This window comes from Nelusetta ayraudi, unplaced genomic scaffold (assembly GCF_046127955.1).
Source record: "Nelusetta ayraudi isolate G7.1 ecotype Tasmania unplaced genomic scaffold, CSIRO-AGI_Nayr_v1 ptg000040l, whole genome shotgun sequence".
In the NCBI taxonomy this organism is placed as follows: domain Eukaryota; kingdom Metazoa; phylum Chordata; class Actinopteri; order Tetraodontiformes; family Monacanthidae; genus Nelusetta; species Nelusetta ayraudi.
The window spans coordinates 472501-488235 of record NW_027466090.1 but is presented as its reverse complement, the minus strand read 5'-3'; the positions used below and the strand labels follow the sequence as shown (position 1 = coordinate 488235).

General features: G+C 45.7%; 2 protein-coding genes and 1 long non-coding RNA gene across 7 annotated transcripts in view; 2 read left to right on the top strand and 1 right to left on the bottom strand.

The window, feature by feature from the left end:
* The first annotated feature begins 1157 nt into the window (after positions 1–1157).
* Positions 1158–3984, top strand: LOC142892970 (transmembrane emp24 domain-containing protein 1-like). The gene is made up of 4 exons (XM_076033147.1): positions 1158–1619; positions 2369–2466; positions 3081–3273; positions 3360–3984. Exons 1-4 carry the CDS (start codon positions 1437–1439, stop codon positions 3576–3578), a joined length of 693 nt encoding a protein of 230 aa, XP_075889262.1. The 5' UTR covers positions 1158–1436; the 3' UTR covers positions 3579–3984.
* dnm2a (dynamin 2a) overlaps positions 3836–15735 on the bottom strand; it is a 28071-nt gene continuing 16171 nt past the window's right edge. The window contains exons 14-22 of one of the 5 annotated variants that reach the window (XM_076033144.1): positions 15453–15464; positions 15218–15250; positions 12945–13055; positions 10766–10875; positions 10541–10652; positions 10221–10385; positions 9456–9679; positions 8498–8761; positions 3836–4488 (exon numbers count right to left, since the gene is read on the bottom strand). In XM_076033144.1, the coding sequence (XP_075889259.1) occupies positions 4458–4488; positions 8498–8761; positions 9456–9679; positions 10221–10385; positions 10541–10652; positions 10766–10875; positions 12945–13055; positions 15218–15250; positions 15453–15464 (1062 nt within the window). In that variant the 3' untranslated portion in view covers positions 3836–4457. Of the gene's footprint in view, positions 4489–5333; positions 7668–8497; positions 8762–9455; positions 9680–10220; positions 10386–10540; positions 10653–10765; positions 10876–12944; positions 13056–15217; positions 15251–15452; positions 15465–15735 lie in introns of those variants that run through there. The other 4 variants (XM_076033140.1, XM_076033142.1, XM_076033141.1 and 1 more) reach the window with 4 other exon arrangements.
* Positions 12053–13918, top strand: LOC142892971 (uncharacterized). The gene is made up of 2 exons (XR_012927628.1): positions 12053–12287; positions 12735–13918. It is a non-coding gene; the product is annotated as an uncharacterized LOC142892971 (long non-coding RNA).

Sequence of the window (15735 nt, the reverse complement as noted above, 5' to 3'; positions counted from 1 at the left end):
GAAAATATTAGTGAAGGTCATGTGACATCATTTTGGACTTTCTGGGGTAGACAAATACAATCATTGTTTCTATCTTTGTAAACCACAAGACCTGGAGGACGATGGTAGTGACGAAGTCGCTCTAAACCGCTTTCATAATATCTTTCATAACTATCTCATCCGCAGAAATACAAGATATTCTAATTAAGCGCTGCAACATGAGTCACAACATGCAAGTGTTGACAACACGTGTCATCAAAAACTTGCTTTTGTCTGAGTTTACCTAATGAGTCACGCCGTAGTGCTCCAGTTACTAAATTTACATGCTGATTGACCTCACAATATGACAGCAACCAGCCAGAAGTGTGCACAAACAAGAAACAGTGCTGCAAATATCCATCCATTGTCGGGATGACCCTGTACAAGTCACTAGCTTATCACGTGACCACATAGAAAGACTAACAACCATTGGGCACATGGGCACTCACACCTATCACCAACTTAAAGTTCCCAATTTGCCTCACGTGCATGTTTTTGGACTGTGGGAGGAAGGCGGCGTGGCCGGAGGAAAACCCACGCAGACACAGAGAGAAGTGCCCATGAAAGCCACAGTGCCACAAGTGCACAGTGTGTAAAGCACAAGGGTCAAAGTCAAGGACCGTACAAACCCCAACACGACCACGTCATCACTAGCGGGCGGCCAGAGTTCGAATGCTGCGTAATCTTCTAAAAATTCTGTGCTTTAATATACATCTCCCACAATGCATGTGGCGTTTTAACACGCTAGCTCACGGAATTTGGGTGTTTTCCCATCACCAATTTCCCCCAACAGATGTAGTTGAGAAGGGAATCTAGTGAAGACTTTGAACATGAGATGATTTGTACTTGATGTGGTTTGTCTTCGAAGAGTGAACTGGTGGTGAAATGCCCAAAAAGCCATGAATTGAAACTGACTGCTTTCAACACCGGAGTCTGGTCTGCGTCAGAGAAGCGGCGAGGCCTGCAGCTTGTCTTTTTTTTGACCCACAGCTCCCCCTTCAGGATTCCGATGGATGCTGCAAGAGACGTCATGGTAAAACTGTGGAAATAAATACAGTAGCGACAAAAATCAATGAATAAAAAGTAAGAGAGAAAGAACGGAAAATGTTAAACGTTTTATAGCACTTTAACGACTCACCTGCACACTCACCTGGCCACTGAGAGACCCTTTGGGTGCAGCAGCAGCAGCAGCTGCACCTGCCTGCTCACGCTGGCTGCTGCACTTGGCCACAGGCGGTGGAACTCGACAGACGGAGCTTTCACTCATCGTGAAACCTTCACAGTTGAGATCTTTCCATTCCGTAGGAACATGAAAAACGAGAAACCACGACAGGTCGTCTGATTCTTGCGACGCAAGAGAAAGAGATTCTGCACACTGTCTTTGCGGAATACATGGACTTGGGCGCTGCGTGCTGAAGATGATGAGCGCAACAGGAGCGCAACTCTGCGCGCTGACATGTTTGTTTGCGTGTAGCTCTGCGTTCAGTTTGACTTTTGGCTCCAGTCAAATTATGGGTTTTACATTTTTGCTGCCTGCGGGCCAAACAGAGTGTTTCTACCAGACCGTCGCCAAGGGTGACAGCATTGAGGTTAACTACCAGGTAAACAAGAATTTACTTGATTATTTTTTTTGTTTTTCTGTCTTAGTATCGGCATGTCTGCAGTAGAAAGTTGGGTAAAGTGTTTGCAATAATGTCATAAACAAGCAGGAGATGGACTTTGGTCTCTCCTGTTCAGAGATAATTGTTGAGCTTGATAAGGCCGAAAATGGATGGGGAAAAAAAACAAAACTCATGGACTGATCCATAAAACAAGAGTTCAGCAGTTAGATTTTGTTGTTGTTGTTGTTTTTGTTAGCCTGTGTGCTTTTAAAGTGATACGCATTAAAAGAAAAATACACAGGCTTCGCTTTGAGTTTCGGACCTGCTGTCTGAGTGACAATAAAACAATAAAACTGACATCACTGGCTCAGTGGCCCTGACCTTTGCTCGCCCTCATCTCCCACTACCTCACCACAATCACAGTCATTGTGCTTCTCACGCTTATCATTTGAGTGTTCAAGTTAAAAATGAACTGCCTTTTTTCACACTGTCTTTTTTTTGTCTGCACAGAGGTTGTTTTTTTTCCCCTCGTTTTTTTTTTTTTTTTTTTTTTACAGAAAATTCAGATTCGTATTCAACAGAATGAGTGAAACCAAACCTACAGCAGCTAGAGGTTGAAAGTCAAAGTATGACTGTGCATTTCGGATTACACACACGTCTCTGAGCAGCATGTTATTAACAAATAAACTTCCTGTGCAAGTATTTATAGAAAGTCACTGGTCTCAGTTCTGCTGTCTATTGTGTCGCAGGTGATCGCTGGGCAAGGCCTGGACGTGAGCTTCTTCCTCTTCTCCCCCAGCAGACACCCACTGCTCTCAGACGTCCGCAGATCCGATGGAATTCACATGTGGGTTGATATATTGAAGGGGGAGTTAAACATAAAACCCGATAAAATTTACTTTTCAGTATGTTTTCAGTACCGAGAAAAACAAAACATGTCGAAAATAACATTGATTATTGTTGTAAAAAGTTCAAAACAAATGTAGCTTACTAGTCATATTACTGATTACAGTTTGGTTGGGCTACAGTTGAAAGAGAAACAGTGTTGGTACTGAGAGAACCAACACTGTTAAAAATGCTCCAGATGTTCATCAAGACCTCTGGTCAGTCCAGATTATTCCGTCACAACTTCTACTTTTACAAAATTAGAAACAAATGCTGTTTCGTTTCCGGTGAAAGAAAAGTACTTTTTACGTCTGTGCATTTCAGAATGTGCCCTTTTCTTAGTTTTACCTGAGTAAAGGAGCTGAATCAGTACTTTTACCAAAGTGTTTTTTTTGTTTTTGTAACACAAGCATCCGTATTTTTACTTGAGTATAGATTGCAAATACTTTCACCACCTCTGAGAACTCACCATCTGTTGTTTTGATTAACTTTCCAATGTGAAAGTTACTGTTCTGCTTGAGCTGACATGCTTTCGAGCTCCTTTTCAAAGCACCATCTCCTCTGTCCTGCCTCAAGAGTGGACGCCTCCGAGGACGGCGACCACCGGCTGTGCTTCGACAACAGCCACAGCAAGTTGTCCCAGAAGATGATCGTCTTTGAGGTGACCGTCGACGGTCCGAACGTTGCTGCGGAAGGCGGCAGAAAGGCCTGGGTGGACGTTGCCTTGACGAATCAGGATGAGATGGAGCGGCCGGTGGCGGCTATCACGGTGAGGAGGAGGAGAGTGGAGGGGGCGTGGTCTGCAACAGGTGTCAGACTTTAAACACCGTGTTCTGTTTCTGTTCACCGTTCCAGGCGCAGATGGACCTGGTGCACCAGAACTTGGAGAAGAGCCGCCAGTCCCTGGCGGCCCTGCGGGCCTTCGAGGCCAGGGACCGCTACCTCCTGGAGGACAACCTGTGGCGGGTCTCCTTCTGGTCCTGCGTCAACCTGCTGGTCATGTCGGCCGTCGCCGTCACTCAGATCTACACGCTGAGGCGCCTGTTTGATGACAAAAGGCCGGTGCGCACGTAGCAGCGCCGGCGACGTCCCCCCCCCTCAGCGGAGACATCAAATCCCTGCAGTCTGGATTTATTTTTACACTGGGAATCTTTCAGCGGGTTTCCATATGATCCAGCGACTGGAAATAACTTGCTGGTGGCAGTCTTGCATGCACACACACAATATTGAACTCATAATCGTACAAACATACATGAAACACTACTGTTTTTTAAAAAAAAGTGTAAGAAAGGAAGCTAAAAAAAAAAAAAACAAAAAAACACCACATCTGCTCTGATTCTGTGTTGTTGTTTTTATTATTGAATTCCAATATAACCCAGCAGTGTTTATGACCTTTTATTTTATTCTAACCAATAAAAACCCAAAGGGGGAATTTCTGACACCATTACAAAATAAAACAAACTGAAAACATCAGATTCTACAAAGGACTGATTTGGTGGTCATTCAAAACACATTCAAATGCGATAAAACAAACTCCACTTTCGTAACTGCGCACATTTTCAAAGCAATGTTTGTGTGTAACAATCATCTTTGGCTGTCTTGCGCCACCACATGGTGGTTGCTTTTTCAGCTCACAACTGGGGCAATACAACATTAACGCACGAAATAATCACAACACAATTCCAACTTGGCACCTGGTTAAATAGTTTTTTTCTGGGAGAAACATGCATCATCTACAAATATAGCCCATCTCTTCTGTTCATTACACCTTCAGCTCAAGGTAACTATCTAGAAATGTTGAAGAAATATTTACCATGGGGTGGGGGGTGGGGGGGGGTAACTTCCTACTGCGTATCTACTCCTACAGGCAGTATTTGTTTAGTTAGAAGTGAGCTGGTAGTTGGCAGGGGGTCTCACTGGGGTCACGTCACGTCCGCTCCTGGCTGGCCGAGGTCACCACAGGTTGCGACGAGGTGCCGGGCGCCTGTTCAGGAACAAGCAACCAACATTAATCATCTCGTGATGGGTAGGACAGCAGGAAGGGGAAAGCGGGATGCGGTCACTGGAATGGTGAAGGTTCGTTTGATGGGGAAAATGATGGAGATCGTCCTGTCACCTCATTGGAGGGTATAAAATGCATTAACCTCGGCGATACGGCAGATTAAAGAACGATGAATAGAAATTCTGGGTCCTTTGTGTTTGAAAGGTCCATAAATCCCTTTCATCATGTCATAGAATTCCATAATTGTTCCTGTCGCTTCCTGCTAAAAACCAACGCTTTGTTCAACTTTGGATGACAGAAAAGGGCAACAAGTTGGCACAAGGACTCGCTAACGAACCTGGGAGAGGTATCAGTGTACTTTGTGACATCACAAAGGGATTATTTCTAAAACTGTCTCGGCATATTTTATCTGAAAAAACAAGCAAGCCAAATACAAACAGACTCATTTGGGGAGTTTACGAACACTGTCAAAAACAATAAAATAAAGACTAATTACCTGTAAATGAATATAATCAATATATAAAAAAACAGCCCTGAAAATGTCAAAAATGTGAGGAAAAAACATTTTATCCTGAGATTATATTTCATGAGCACTCATGTCAAAATAAATTATCATAAAACTAATGTTCTTACTCTTTGTTTAAGCACTTGTTTCTCTACCGCAGCAACCTGGCAACAGAGCTTTGATTGAGAGCGGCTCAGTCTGTCGTGTTTAGATGTTCAGAGAGAGAGAGAGAGAGAGAGGGGCAGAGAGAGGACAGCACTAAGAGGGCGCTACGACACAGAGGAGAGAAGAGTGGAACCACACAAGACTCAGAGACACCAACCACCAGAGACAGTCCCTTTTATTGTATACATCACCACTTTATTTTTTTATTACTCTCCATTTGTTTTATCAGTTCATGGGTTCTTCTTCAAATCAATTCATTGCTACTGAGGCACTTTACACCGTCTGCACAAAGGGAAAAAAATCAAAGAGGGGAGTTTTTTTTTTTTTTTTCTTCCAGGTTTGCAACCCTCTTCCACCAGATTCATTCCATTAGGCCACAACCAAACAAATTTACAGTTGGAAGCTTTTTCAAGGGCAGGCTGAAGTGACAGGCACAGAGGCATTCTTTGCTTACTTTGGGCAATAAAAGTTTTTTTTTTATGTATTTTAATTGTATTTAAATATCTTCTTTTTTTTCACCAAACAGCCAAGGCTCAATCTAAAGGTTAATGGCTTTATTTGCTTATTTAAAAAAAACCAAACAAATCATCCTTCAGGCACTGTCACTGAAAGCCACAGCCACAGAACATTACAGGGGAGGAACAAACACGCTGTCTTTAGAGGCTGTTTGAAGTCATCGAAACAGGTCTCAGTCCTTCGTTTTAGCGTCAAGACGGCTTCCAAAGACAGCGTTTCTGATACACCACAATTCCCACCACCACTACTGATCAAACCGAAACTAGAAAAGAAAAAAAAAAGAAAATCCTAGTAGCAGGTAAACCACCCGTCCGATGACGTCGCTCCCAAAAACGGCTCGGTTGGAAAGTGTGCATTGAAATAGTCAAGCACCGTCAAAGAGCAATCAAAAGAAAAGGTAATCACAGGTTTGTACACAGTGTTGAGCCCGACCTGGCAACCCTGTTAACATGAGGTGAGAAAGCTGATCCCTGCTAAAGAGCCCCAAAACAGTCCGAGATAAAGTGGGGAGCTGAGCTGTACACATGAGACGTATTGACAAATGCCCCGGTTATAAATAATGCATGAGGATGACGGCGAGTCACTGCTTCCCTACGACCAACGCTAATAAAGAAGTGCGTGTTAGTGGCGCCTTGAATTCAACAACTGGAGTTAATCTGGATGGGATGATGATGGAAAGGAAGGTTGCGGCCCTGCTATAAAATACAAGTGCTCCCCGGAAGAGGCCAGCTATATACAAGTCGAGTCGCTCTATTTCACGCTCAGAAGCAGAACTAATTGCAATCAGTGGTTGTAGTTGACAGCTGAAGCCAAACAGAGAGGTGCAAACTCCCTATGGGTTTCACTACCTTCTTCTATTTCCATTTTGCTATTTCCAATGATCGACTTTGCCAACTTTCTAGTCGATATGAGTGGGCGACTTCTCTATTGGGAGGAGGAGCTAAATCCTGGGATTAAGGGAACCTACAGCGGCGCCGCAGCGTGTTGTCTCGGTCCAACCGAGGCCGATTCCAAGTCTGAACATCTCGACGTCAATGAACGGAAGCAATCCGAAGATCTTTCTGTCCCTCCGCCAGTCGTTTTTTGTGCATAGTGTTCTGGTAGAAGAGAGCGGCGGGTCATAAGGCTACATGGGTACAAGTGCTCGAACCGTAACGGTCAATCGGGCTGGGGAGTGGGGGAGGGGCAGGCTGAAGCTAATCCGATGCTACCCTGTCCCGTCTTTTCGTTCTGCACGTGCTTTTTCCACTCGCTCCCTCTTCCGCAATCATTTCATTGTTTTTTCTTTTTTAAAGCTACATTTACGATGGTCATTAAAATCGAACAAAGTCACTCGAATAAAATAACACAAAGGAGAGGAAAAAAAAATTGTAATCAACATCTGCAAGATAGTAAAACAGTGATTATTGAGCTATTTGTTTCATTCTTTTTCTTTCCAGTATGAAATAATCAGTTAGAAAATGGAAAAAAAAAAATCAGTCAAACATGAGTAACAGGGTAAATGTGTAAAATTACACAAGAGATCAAGATTCGGATGTTTGTGCCAATCTGAGGAGGGCGGGGGCAGGGGGAGGGGGGCCATCCCGCAACCGCCAACGAGTTGTGAAACGAGCGTCTGCCAGCTTGTCACTGAGGAAACACTGCGTTGAGTCAAATCCACCCATTTATTGTGTGATTGCTGCTGGGTTTCTCGTTTTTTCGCTGTGCAGGCGGTCGCAGCCTTGTGCACTAATCAAGGCGGTGTTGGCAGCTCATGTTACACTAAACGCAGCTGCTGGACGTCGTGCACGACGTGACGCTGGCGGTCGGCCCCTAACCCACCCCCCGCCCTCGGCCTTCAGTGTGCAGGTAGACACAAACACACAAGTAAGCGCACACTCTTAGGTGGCCTGGGCCACAGGTTTAGTCTAGCAGGGAGGGCTCAGCAGGGCGGATAATGGTGGGCCGGTGAGAGGGAGCGCCGGGGGGTCTTCGGCTGCAACGGGGAGAGAAGAGACAAGAAGTGAGACAGAACCAAAGGCACCCAGAGAGAGAGAGACAGAGAGAGACAGAGAGAGAGAGAGAGAGAGAGAGAGAGAGAGAGAGGGAAGCTGCGTTTCCATTACAGCTTTTCACAAAATAAAAGCAATATTTCTAAAATTTCGACAAGTACAAAGTACAATTGTGATTTGAAGGCGCTTCCATTGAATGGTGTGAAGGGCAAAAGCTGTAATTCTTGTCAAATCTCGCAAATTACACTCGCTTTTGGTTGCTTGCTGTCAATAATGGTTGTTATATTTTTCTTTTTTTGATTACTTGGTAAATATATTCCGTCTCCTCCTCCGTCCAAACATAACGGGCCATTTTCACTTGAAGTGAACTGGTCACGTGACCTCGTACTGCTAATGTGTAAATGTGAAAAAAGTCTTTCCATGACACTTTTGCGATATACCTCTACATCGACACGTCTGAAAAACCTCTTGAGAGCGTCAAAACCTTTTAACGATATTTGAGAGGTTTTTCTAAGTTTAGGTGTTATCTGCTGCCAGTTTTTTATTGCAATATTTAGGTTTTGCGCAATTCTAGGGGTAATGGAAACGCAAAAAACGAAAAAATAGATGGCAAAAAGGTTTTAGAAGTTCATAGAATGAATAATAAATATAGTACAAATGGGGGATGACTGATGACAGTCAGAAATGAAGCCTGTGACTTTCGAGAAACAGAGGATGACAAAAAAAAATGTTAGTGAAGAAATAAACTGCAAGTGCAAGAGAACAACAACAGAAATGAGCTCATGAGAACACAACCAAAAAAATGCAGAGGTACCTGGGGACGCCTGGTGGGACGCGGGCCGGCCGGGAGGGGATCTGAGGGGGGGCGCTGAACGGATCCAGGCTGTTGCCGAAGGCGTTGATGGGCGGGCCCGGGCGAGAGGGGATGGGCGGGGCGCTGAAGGCTGGCGATGGGTTGAGGGGAACGCCGAAGGGAGGCGAGGGGTTCATGGGCGGTCCGGGAGTCTGACCCCGCACGGCGGGCGGGCGGTTCGGGACCGGGGCGGCAGCGGGCGGGGGTCTGCGCTGAGTGTTCGGGCTGCAGGGTCGGGACACAATTCAGTTAGTTAGTTAGTTAGGTCTTTATTATTACTGGTAGCTAGTTTTAGCCTGTTTTTTAAATTGTCGTCTGTATCCCCTGTCTTTAAATGTCTGCACTTTTATGTTGTTTTTTTTAATTCTTTGATATTTTGACTGCATTTTATTATTATTATTTGCTGTGAAGCACTTTGTGCATCCGTACTGTGAGGGGTGCTATATAAATAAACTCTTACTCTCCCAAACATATAAAAATAGTTTCCCATACATTTAACTCAACATAAAAAAACAGCTACTATGATGATATTGTTCGGTTTACAGTGTTATTCAGTGCTGTGATGGCTGACAGAAGAAAGCTTTTTTTGAAATGGGCATTTTTCCAGTTAAGTGTCCTGTATCTTCGGCTGGATGGGAGGAGAGTGAAGAACTGTTTATTATTGTTGGTGCCAGGCGTGTAATGGCAAGTTCATGTGCATGTGACAGACAGGGGGGTGGGGAGGTCAATTATTTTTGATGCTGTGTGTGACATCTTCAGAAGTTTATTTTTGTTGCTTCCAGTGAGCAGGGTGAAGAAACGGGGAGAGCGGTACATTAAGGCGGGTTGGATGATTCTTTTGTAGAGCAGCAGAAGGAGATGGGAGGCCAATGACAGTCAATCAATGCAACGCGTCCTCAACTTCACGCTGCGTGGGTACCTGGACTCCGGGATCCAGGTGTTGTTCACCGGCGGGGGCACCGGGGTGGAGATGGTGTTGGCGCTGATGTCGCCGATGAGGGTCAGCGCCTCCTTCAGGGCGTGGTACATGCGCAGCATCTCGTCCCTTCGCTGCGCCTGGTCGGCCGACTCCTCCATCAGGCTGTTCTGGTCCCCGGAGGAGTAGAGGTAGGCCGGCAGCTCCGAGTGGATGAAGTCCTTGGCCTGCCACGACAGGTTTTTCAAACACGGATGACGACAGCAGAATATAATTTTCGATTCCGTCACGCTTCCTGCTGGGCCAAAGATCCGGACGTTATCGGCCGAATTGTGTTTCCATAATTGCGGAAACGACAGGGCTCGAGAGGCACGGTTCAAACGTCGAGTGCCGAACAGAAGAATAAACATGAGCCATTAAAATATTCAGTCATTATTGTGCGAGACAGACGAGCGGAGGGACCAAGTGGCAATCAAGCGGCGGAGTGGAGTCTGCGTGCGAGCGTCTGTGTTGTTGACGAGCTGCGCGCTGAAGTAATAAAACCACAGCGGACGCATCGCTGGAAGGGTGCATCATAAACTTGCTCTTTGTTTCCAGGACGACCAATCATTATTCTGCTCAGCTCCGGGTTGCAGCACCGCAGACGCCTCATTAGGGAACAAGCCTGATGGTGTCACATGACCTCTAGCTTTTGGAAAGGTGAGACTAAATGTTGCATTTGCCACAAAATGTTTTGCTGTTTGTTTTCTCCGGTTCTGGCAGACTCACGTTTTTGATCATGAGATACATGATGGTCTTGGGCATGAGGTCCCTGATGGTCTTGTTGATGATGCCGATGTACGAGTCCACCAGGTTGCGGATGGTTTCCACCTGCCGCTCCAGCTGAGGGTCCATGGAGAGGGTGTCCGATGCGGCCGACTCCTCGTTCTCCACCTGGCCGTCAAGTTAAAAAAGAAGGCATTAATGTATCTTAAGTCAACACTACGATGGATATCCAGAACATAGGACTGAAGCCCTCTGTTTACAGCCTCCTGCAAAAAAAATAAAAAAAACCTTTTAGAAAGCCCTTTTCACACACAAAACCTCACCTGGTCCTTCTCTGGATAAACTCCAGCCCTGAGAAAAGATGCTTTCCAGCTGTCCACGTCGTCTTGAGAGTCGCAGGCCAGTTCGACTTGCCGAAGGTCTTTGTACACGTTCCTGTGGAGAGGGAAGACCAATTCCAAATGAGCCGGATACTGACAAAACCAAATTGAACAAAAAAATAAATTAAAAAAAAGACTGCCACGTGTGTGTTTCTGCGGGCCTCTGACCTCTGCTCTGTGTTGAAGATGCCAAAGGTGTGCTTGGTGGACATGAAGCCTTTTTCCACATCTCTGATCTTCAAGTTATCCAGCGGCAGCATGTACTTCTTTTCTTTCTCCTACCCCAGAAAAGCAATATCGTTTAAAAAAAATAATAGGAAAAAGTAGAAACGATATCTTGATAAAGTGGAACATTTCTGTATGTTCTGATGATGAGACGGAAAGCATTTCTTTATGCACTACTGTACGGAGATATGGGGAAACACGTACAAAACTAACACTAATCCAGTTTGCCTACTACAGAAGAAAGCTGCACCAATTGTAAATCAATCAGATTATTTGGAACCAACTAATGCATTATTTATCAACATATGTGCTTTGAAATTTTTTGATTTAGTGGATTATAAAAGCGTACAGATAATCTATAAAGTATAAGATAATCTATAAAGTACACAATAAGCTGCTTCCTGACTGTAGTCAGAGGCGGTTTAAAACAAGAGAGTCAATATGAACTCAGGGGATCAGGAATGCTTAAAAAAAAACAAAAAAAACCCAAGCGCAAGGACAAACATTAAGAGCAGATGTGTATCTGCTAAAGGGGTGAACCTGTGGAATGGTTGTGATGAGGAATTCAAAAAGTGTAGTTCACTTTGTGTAATAAGAAAAAATGTTTAAAAAAAACAAATATAAAACTCGGGAATGATGAGCCTGTTTATGGAAATGATTTAGAACTTTATTTTATGAGTATATGTACAATTATGGCCGAATAAACTAAACTAAACTAAAACTTAACTGGCCATATGCATGATGACGCTGAGGGTAGAGGAGGAGGGCTTGGGGGAGGAGTAGGAGGGGCATGGACGAGGAGGAGGAGCGAGTGGACGGAGCGAGAGGTGGTGCCAGCTTTGGCTGCCGAGCAGAAACATCTGGAAGAGTTTTGCGCCCGGCGTTAACACACGAAGCAACGCAGGCCCAACAGTTACATCATTCACAGTCAGTCGCACACATTTTCCCCCGCCCCCGCAAACAAGGCGAGAACACGCAGCCAATGTTTTGCCCGCACGTGCAAAGACAAACGAATAGCCGCGAGTTTGAGCCGATCGGACAAACAGGTGTGGTTCGGTTCGGGGGGTGAGCGGGGGAGGGGGGACCCACGCGTACGTGACCGACGACCCCACACACTCTAAGACGCAGTCATCTGGAAGCAAACACACACGTGCGCGCTTGTGCAACCCCCTCCACCCCCGGCCGATCCTCCCCACCCCCACCGTCGTAACCCAGTACGATTTCCTGCAAATTCCAAAGTCAGATCCCGGCTGGAACATTTCAGCCCGCCTGCCACGTCACTGCGCCTCCGCCGTCCTCCCCTCGCCGCTTCTCTTTCTGTTCACTTGGCGAAAAGGGGACCGACACTGAAGGCTACTTCTGAAAAGTTGCTCTGGGGCGGCGGATCTGGTGAAATTCAACGCAGACTTACAGGTTATTTGTTTCCAAACAAGAAGAAGAGACGACCGGGGCCTGCGGACGAGTGGTGAGTGAGAAGCGTGAACGTTATTTACACGTTGGATGTCCTCGCGGTCACGGCAGTCAAACTTTTTCACCAAGTTGGCTTTGCTTTTGTCTAGCATCAACTGATCTATGACAAAAATTCATTTGATTCACGACGGACTTGAGACAGAACCGTGGAAGCTTAATAAGAGCAGCTGAATAATTATCTGCTTTCTTTAGACACAACTTTAAAAGTTTTATCAATTAACTGTTAGTTGAATTGAAATGTAACCAAGATGATGTAGAAAAAGCCCAAGTTGAAGGTCTAGTTTATTGTTTTTCTAAAAATGAAAGTGTTTAATGAAGTAATTGTATCGCCGCCTTCCAGCATGGCTGCCCTGATGGGCCACGTGCGAAGCTTCTTCCAGGACGTGTGACTGTTTCTCTGTTGTAATATTTACTCTCGCTGTCCTCTGTCCTACTGTCCCAGGCTGGCGACCTGCAGTCACAGTGACCTCGGGGTCCTTCCTCCCACAGGAGAACCCCCTCACCCCTCCTCCTCCTCCTCCTCGTCCTCCTCCTCCGCCTGCCCAGTGTTCAGACTACCTGTTCATCAGGCTGCAGCTGAACAGTAGTCTGCACATTGGTTAGGCTGGGCTTGGACATGCACACAGTCAACATGGGCCTTTCAGAGTCTCACCTCCTCGTCTTTGTACCAGGACAGCGACTCGGCGGTCAGGACGAACCAGTACTCCTTGGAGCCTCCCTTCATGATGCTGATGTTGATGGTCAGCCAGCCTTTCCTGATCACCTGCACAGTGAGGGAGTCAAGACAGCAGAGGGTGACAGGGAGAGAAGGGTGCCGGGAGGAAGGAGGGGGTCGATTCAGTCAATCAGGCTTCTGCAGTGGCAACACGAGAACCCGTCAGGAGAAAAAAACAAATAAAACCAATGCTAAAGTTAAAAAAAAAAATCTTACCTGCTCACCTGCTAGATGTGTGGAATTGTTTTTCTATGTGTTAACTTACTTGGTTTTCAGTGTTTGTCAGTCTACTGTGACATATATATTAAAAAAGCAAAGAAAATGAGATGGATGGATGGACGGAGAAGGCAATGTAAAAAAAAAATGACAGACGGAAATTCAAGACGCAGCATTTTGCATGGCTACTTTTAGTTGAAAAGACCAAAACTGAAGCCTTTTCAACTCAAGGCAAACCAAGAACATAAACAGGATGGGGTTCAGACAGCAAACGGCTCCAACACGGAGGTGCATGTGAGTCGGCGGCGGTGGTGAGTTAGTGTCATCGAGTCAGTTTGCTCAGCGGCAACATTGCAGGGGGGTTAACTGGGTTAACTGGAGGATGCGGAGGAGGGTCAACAGCTGGTTAGAACAATGCAGAGAGTTAGAGGATCAGGATGTGACTGCATAGAGAGGGATTAGATTATGTTTGATTAACCAATTCAAGAGAGTTGGCAAGAGGTCGGACATCGACGCTGCCAAATGCAACTGAAGTGGAGAGATGGAGAGTTTGGAGAGTCACTCCGGGGAGGGCAGGTCACAGCGACTCTCCGCTCTGAAACTCTCAACTGCTTTCTAAGCAGGCTCCTGTGCATCTCATTTACAGGAGTTTTTTTTTTTCTTTCTCCAAAGTGAAAAATGTCCTTCATCTGAAACTCTCTCTCTCTCCTGCACTCCCTCTTCATCCAGCCAAAGGAATGAAGTGCGCTATGCTGAGTGCAAAAAAAAAAATACTTGAAAAAAAAGTCAAGAAGCGCCAAGACAAACAACAAGGAGAAGGCAGTTACAGAGGAGCGAATCTGGCCGTTTGCCTTGGCGACAAAATGAGCTGAACCTTTCACAGACTGTGACAGTTTGAGGTTGACGGATTTATTGGTCAGGAAGTAATTAACTGTTTCAAGGCTGCCCTTTAAATTTCTAAGTAGATGGTAAGACGGTAAGAAATCCGAGCCAGTTTTCATTCAATCAGTTCGAAGTCAAAACCAGACACCAATTGAAGACCTTGTCTACGTATACATGGGTATAGACACCAACTTTGCTTGAAAATAACCTCATTCAGATGCCAGACTAAGGTGTGGCAATGTACCCAGCGAGTTGTGGGAAATTGCTTTTCAACAGCAGCAGTGTGGCGTCAGAGAGTCGTGTGTTGTGTATTGCTACTGTAGATCGCACAGACGCGGGTCACACAAACCAACGCACACAAAAAGGCATCAAACCAAAGCAAAACGCCAAAAGAAGCCATTTGATGTCCTGTGAACACACAGGAGGAGAAAAGTGGAGCCTCCATAGAAAGTGTTGTCAATATACTCATGTACATGTGGACAAGGCCAGCAAAGTCGATTGTTTCATCAATTCTGAATATAGAAATAAGTACAGTAAAGGTAATTTTTTTTGTTAATAGATGAAGTTGGTTAAAGTGTGTATAAAGATGAACATATTATGAGATGATTGTTTTGTAACATGCAATAAAAAACACTAAAAATCTAAATGAAACAAATAAAGCTAAATGAACTTATTTGTACTTGTATGTCATGAATGTAATTGTCGCCCGCTCCCTTCAATCGTCTGGCCCCATTTGATATTTCGAGATGATTCTTACAAGGCAAACCTCTGAGTCACCGTGCATTAGGGGGCAGCAGGGGTACAAACCAGGAGGCATGAGAACCGACGCCGTGCGCAGCCCTGCGCCGCCCATCTTCCTGTGGCACTTCATAAGGCAGAGAGTCAGGCTCTCTGGCCGAGGCAAAGAGGTTTAAATCTCTCGCCGGATTTTTGCTGGACAAAGGGTAACGTGTTAGTAGACGTGTGCAATTAAAGGCCATCACCGTCTCTGTATGAATTAAACCAGAGGAAAATTACCCGAGCAAAGCGCTCTGTGTTATGGAACGGGCTGTTACTAATTACTGGTAACCGCATGCTGATTGACAGCAGCTTAACGAGCCTGGAGACTCTACCTTCTCCTCATGGGCTTCTCCCAGTCCGCCAAGCTGCGGAAGATGCAAAACAGCGGCATTACAGTGAAAATGCAGCTGTGCAGGAAGTGGTTCAGTGTGGTCCTTTTCAGCACGGTCGGTCTCCAACCACTCCTAATCGTATTGGCTGACCTGAGCACGATGGCCTCAGTTCTTCTGCGCGGCCTACCCTTGCTGCCCCCTGGCAGGGTGCGGTCTAATTCAGTGGGGTACTTACCAGAATCTCACCCTGGAGTAGTGGGAGGGAGGTGGGAAATTAAAACAAGAAAGGGGTGGGAGTGTAAAAACCAAAGCAGCGGGGAAACAAGGAGGCAGGTGAGTGGAAACGGGAGGCAGATTAGAGAGAGTCGGCAGGAGGGAGATTGATTTGCAAAGGTGGAGGGGAAAAAAAGAAGGTGGAGAGGAGACAGGGGGGGTGTGAAGGTTCAGGAAAGAGAGGGTGGGAAAAACAGAGTGGAGACAGTGAAGGGATGTGGGAGGGGTGAGAAACCAAGAGGCAC

Bases quoted from the DNA above. Each gene is read 5' to 3' on its own strand.
- LOC142892970 (XM_076033147.1), top strand. From the start codon at position 1,437: ATGATGAGCGCAACAGGAGCGCAACTCTGCGCGCTGACATGTTTGTTT. The intron at 1,620-2,368 runs GTAAACAAGAAT...ATTGTGTCGCAG, and splicing joins GCATTGAGGTTAACTACCAG to GTGATCGCTGGGCAAGGCCT. The intron at 3,274-3,359 runs GTGAGGAGGAGG...TCACCGTTCCAG, and splicing joins GGCCGGTGGCGGCTATCACG to GCGCAGATGGACCTGGTGCA.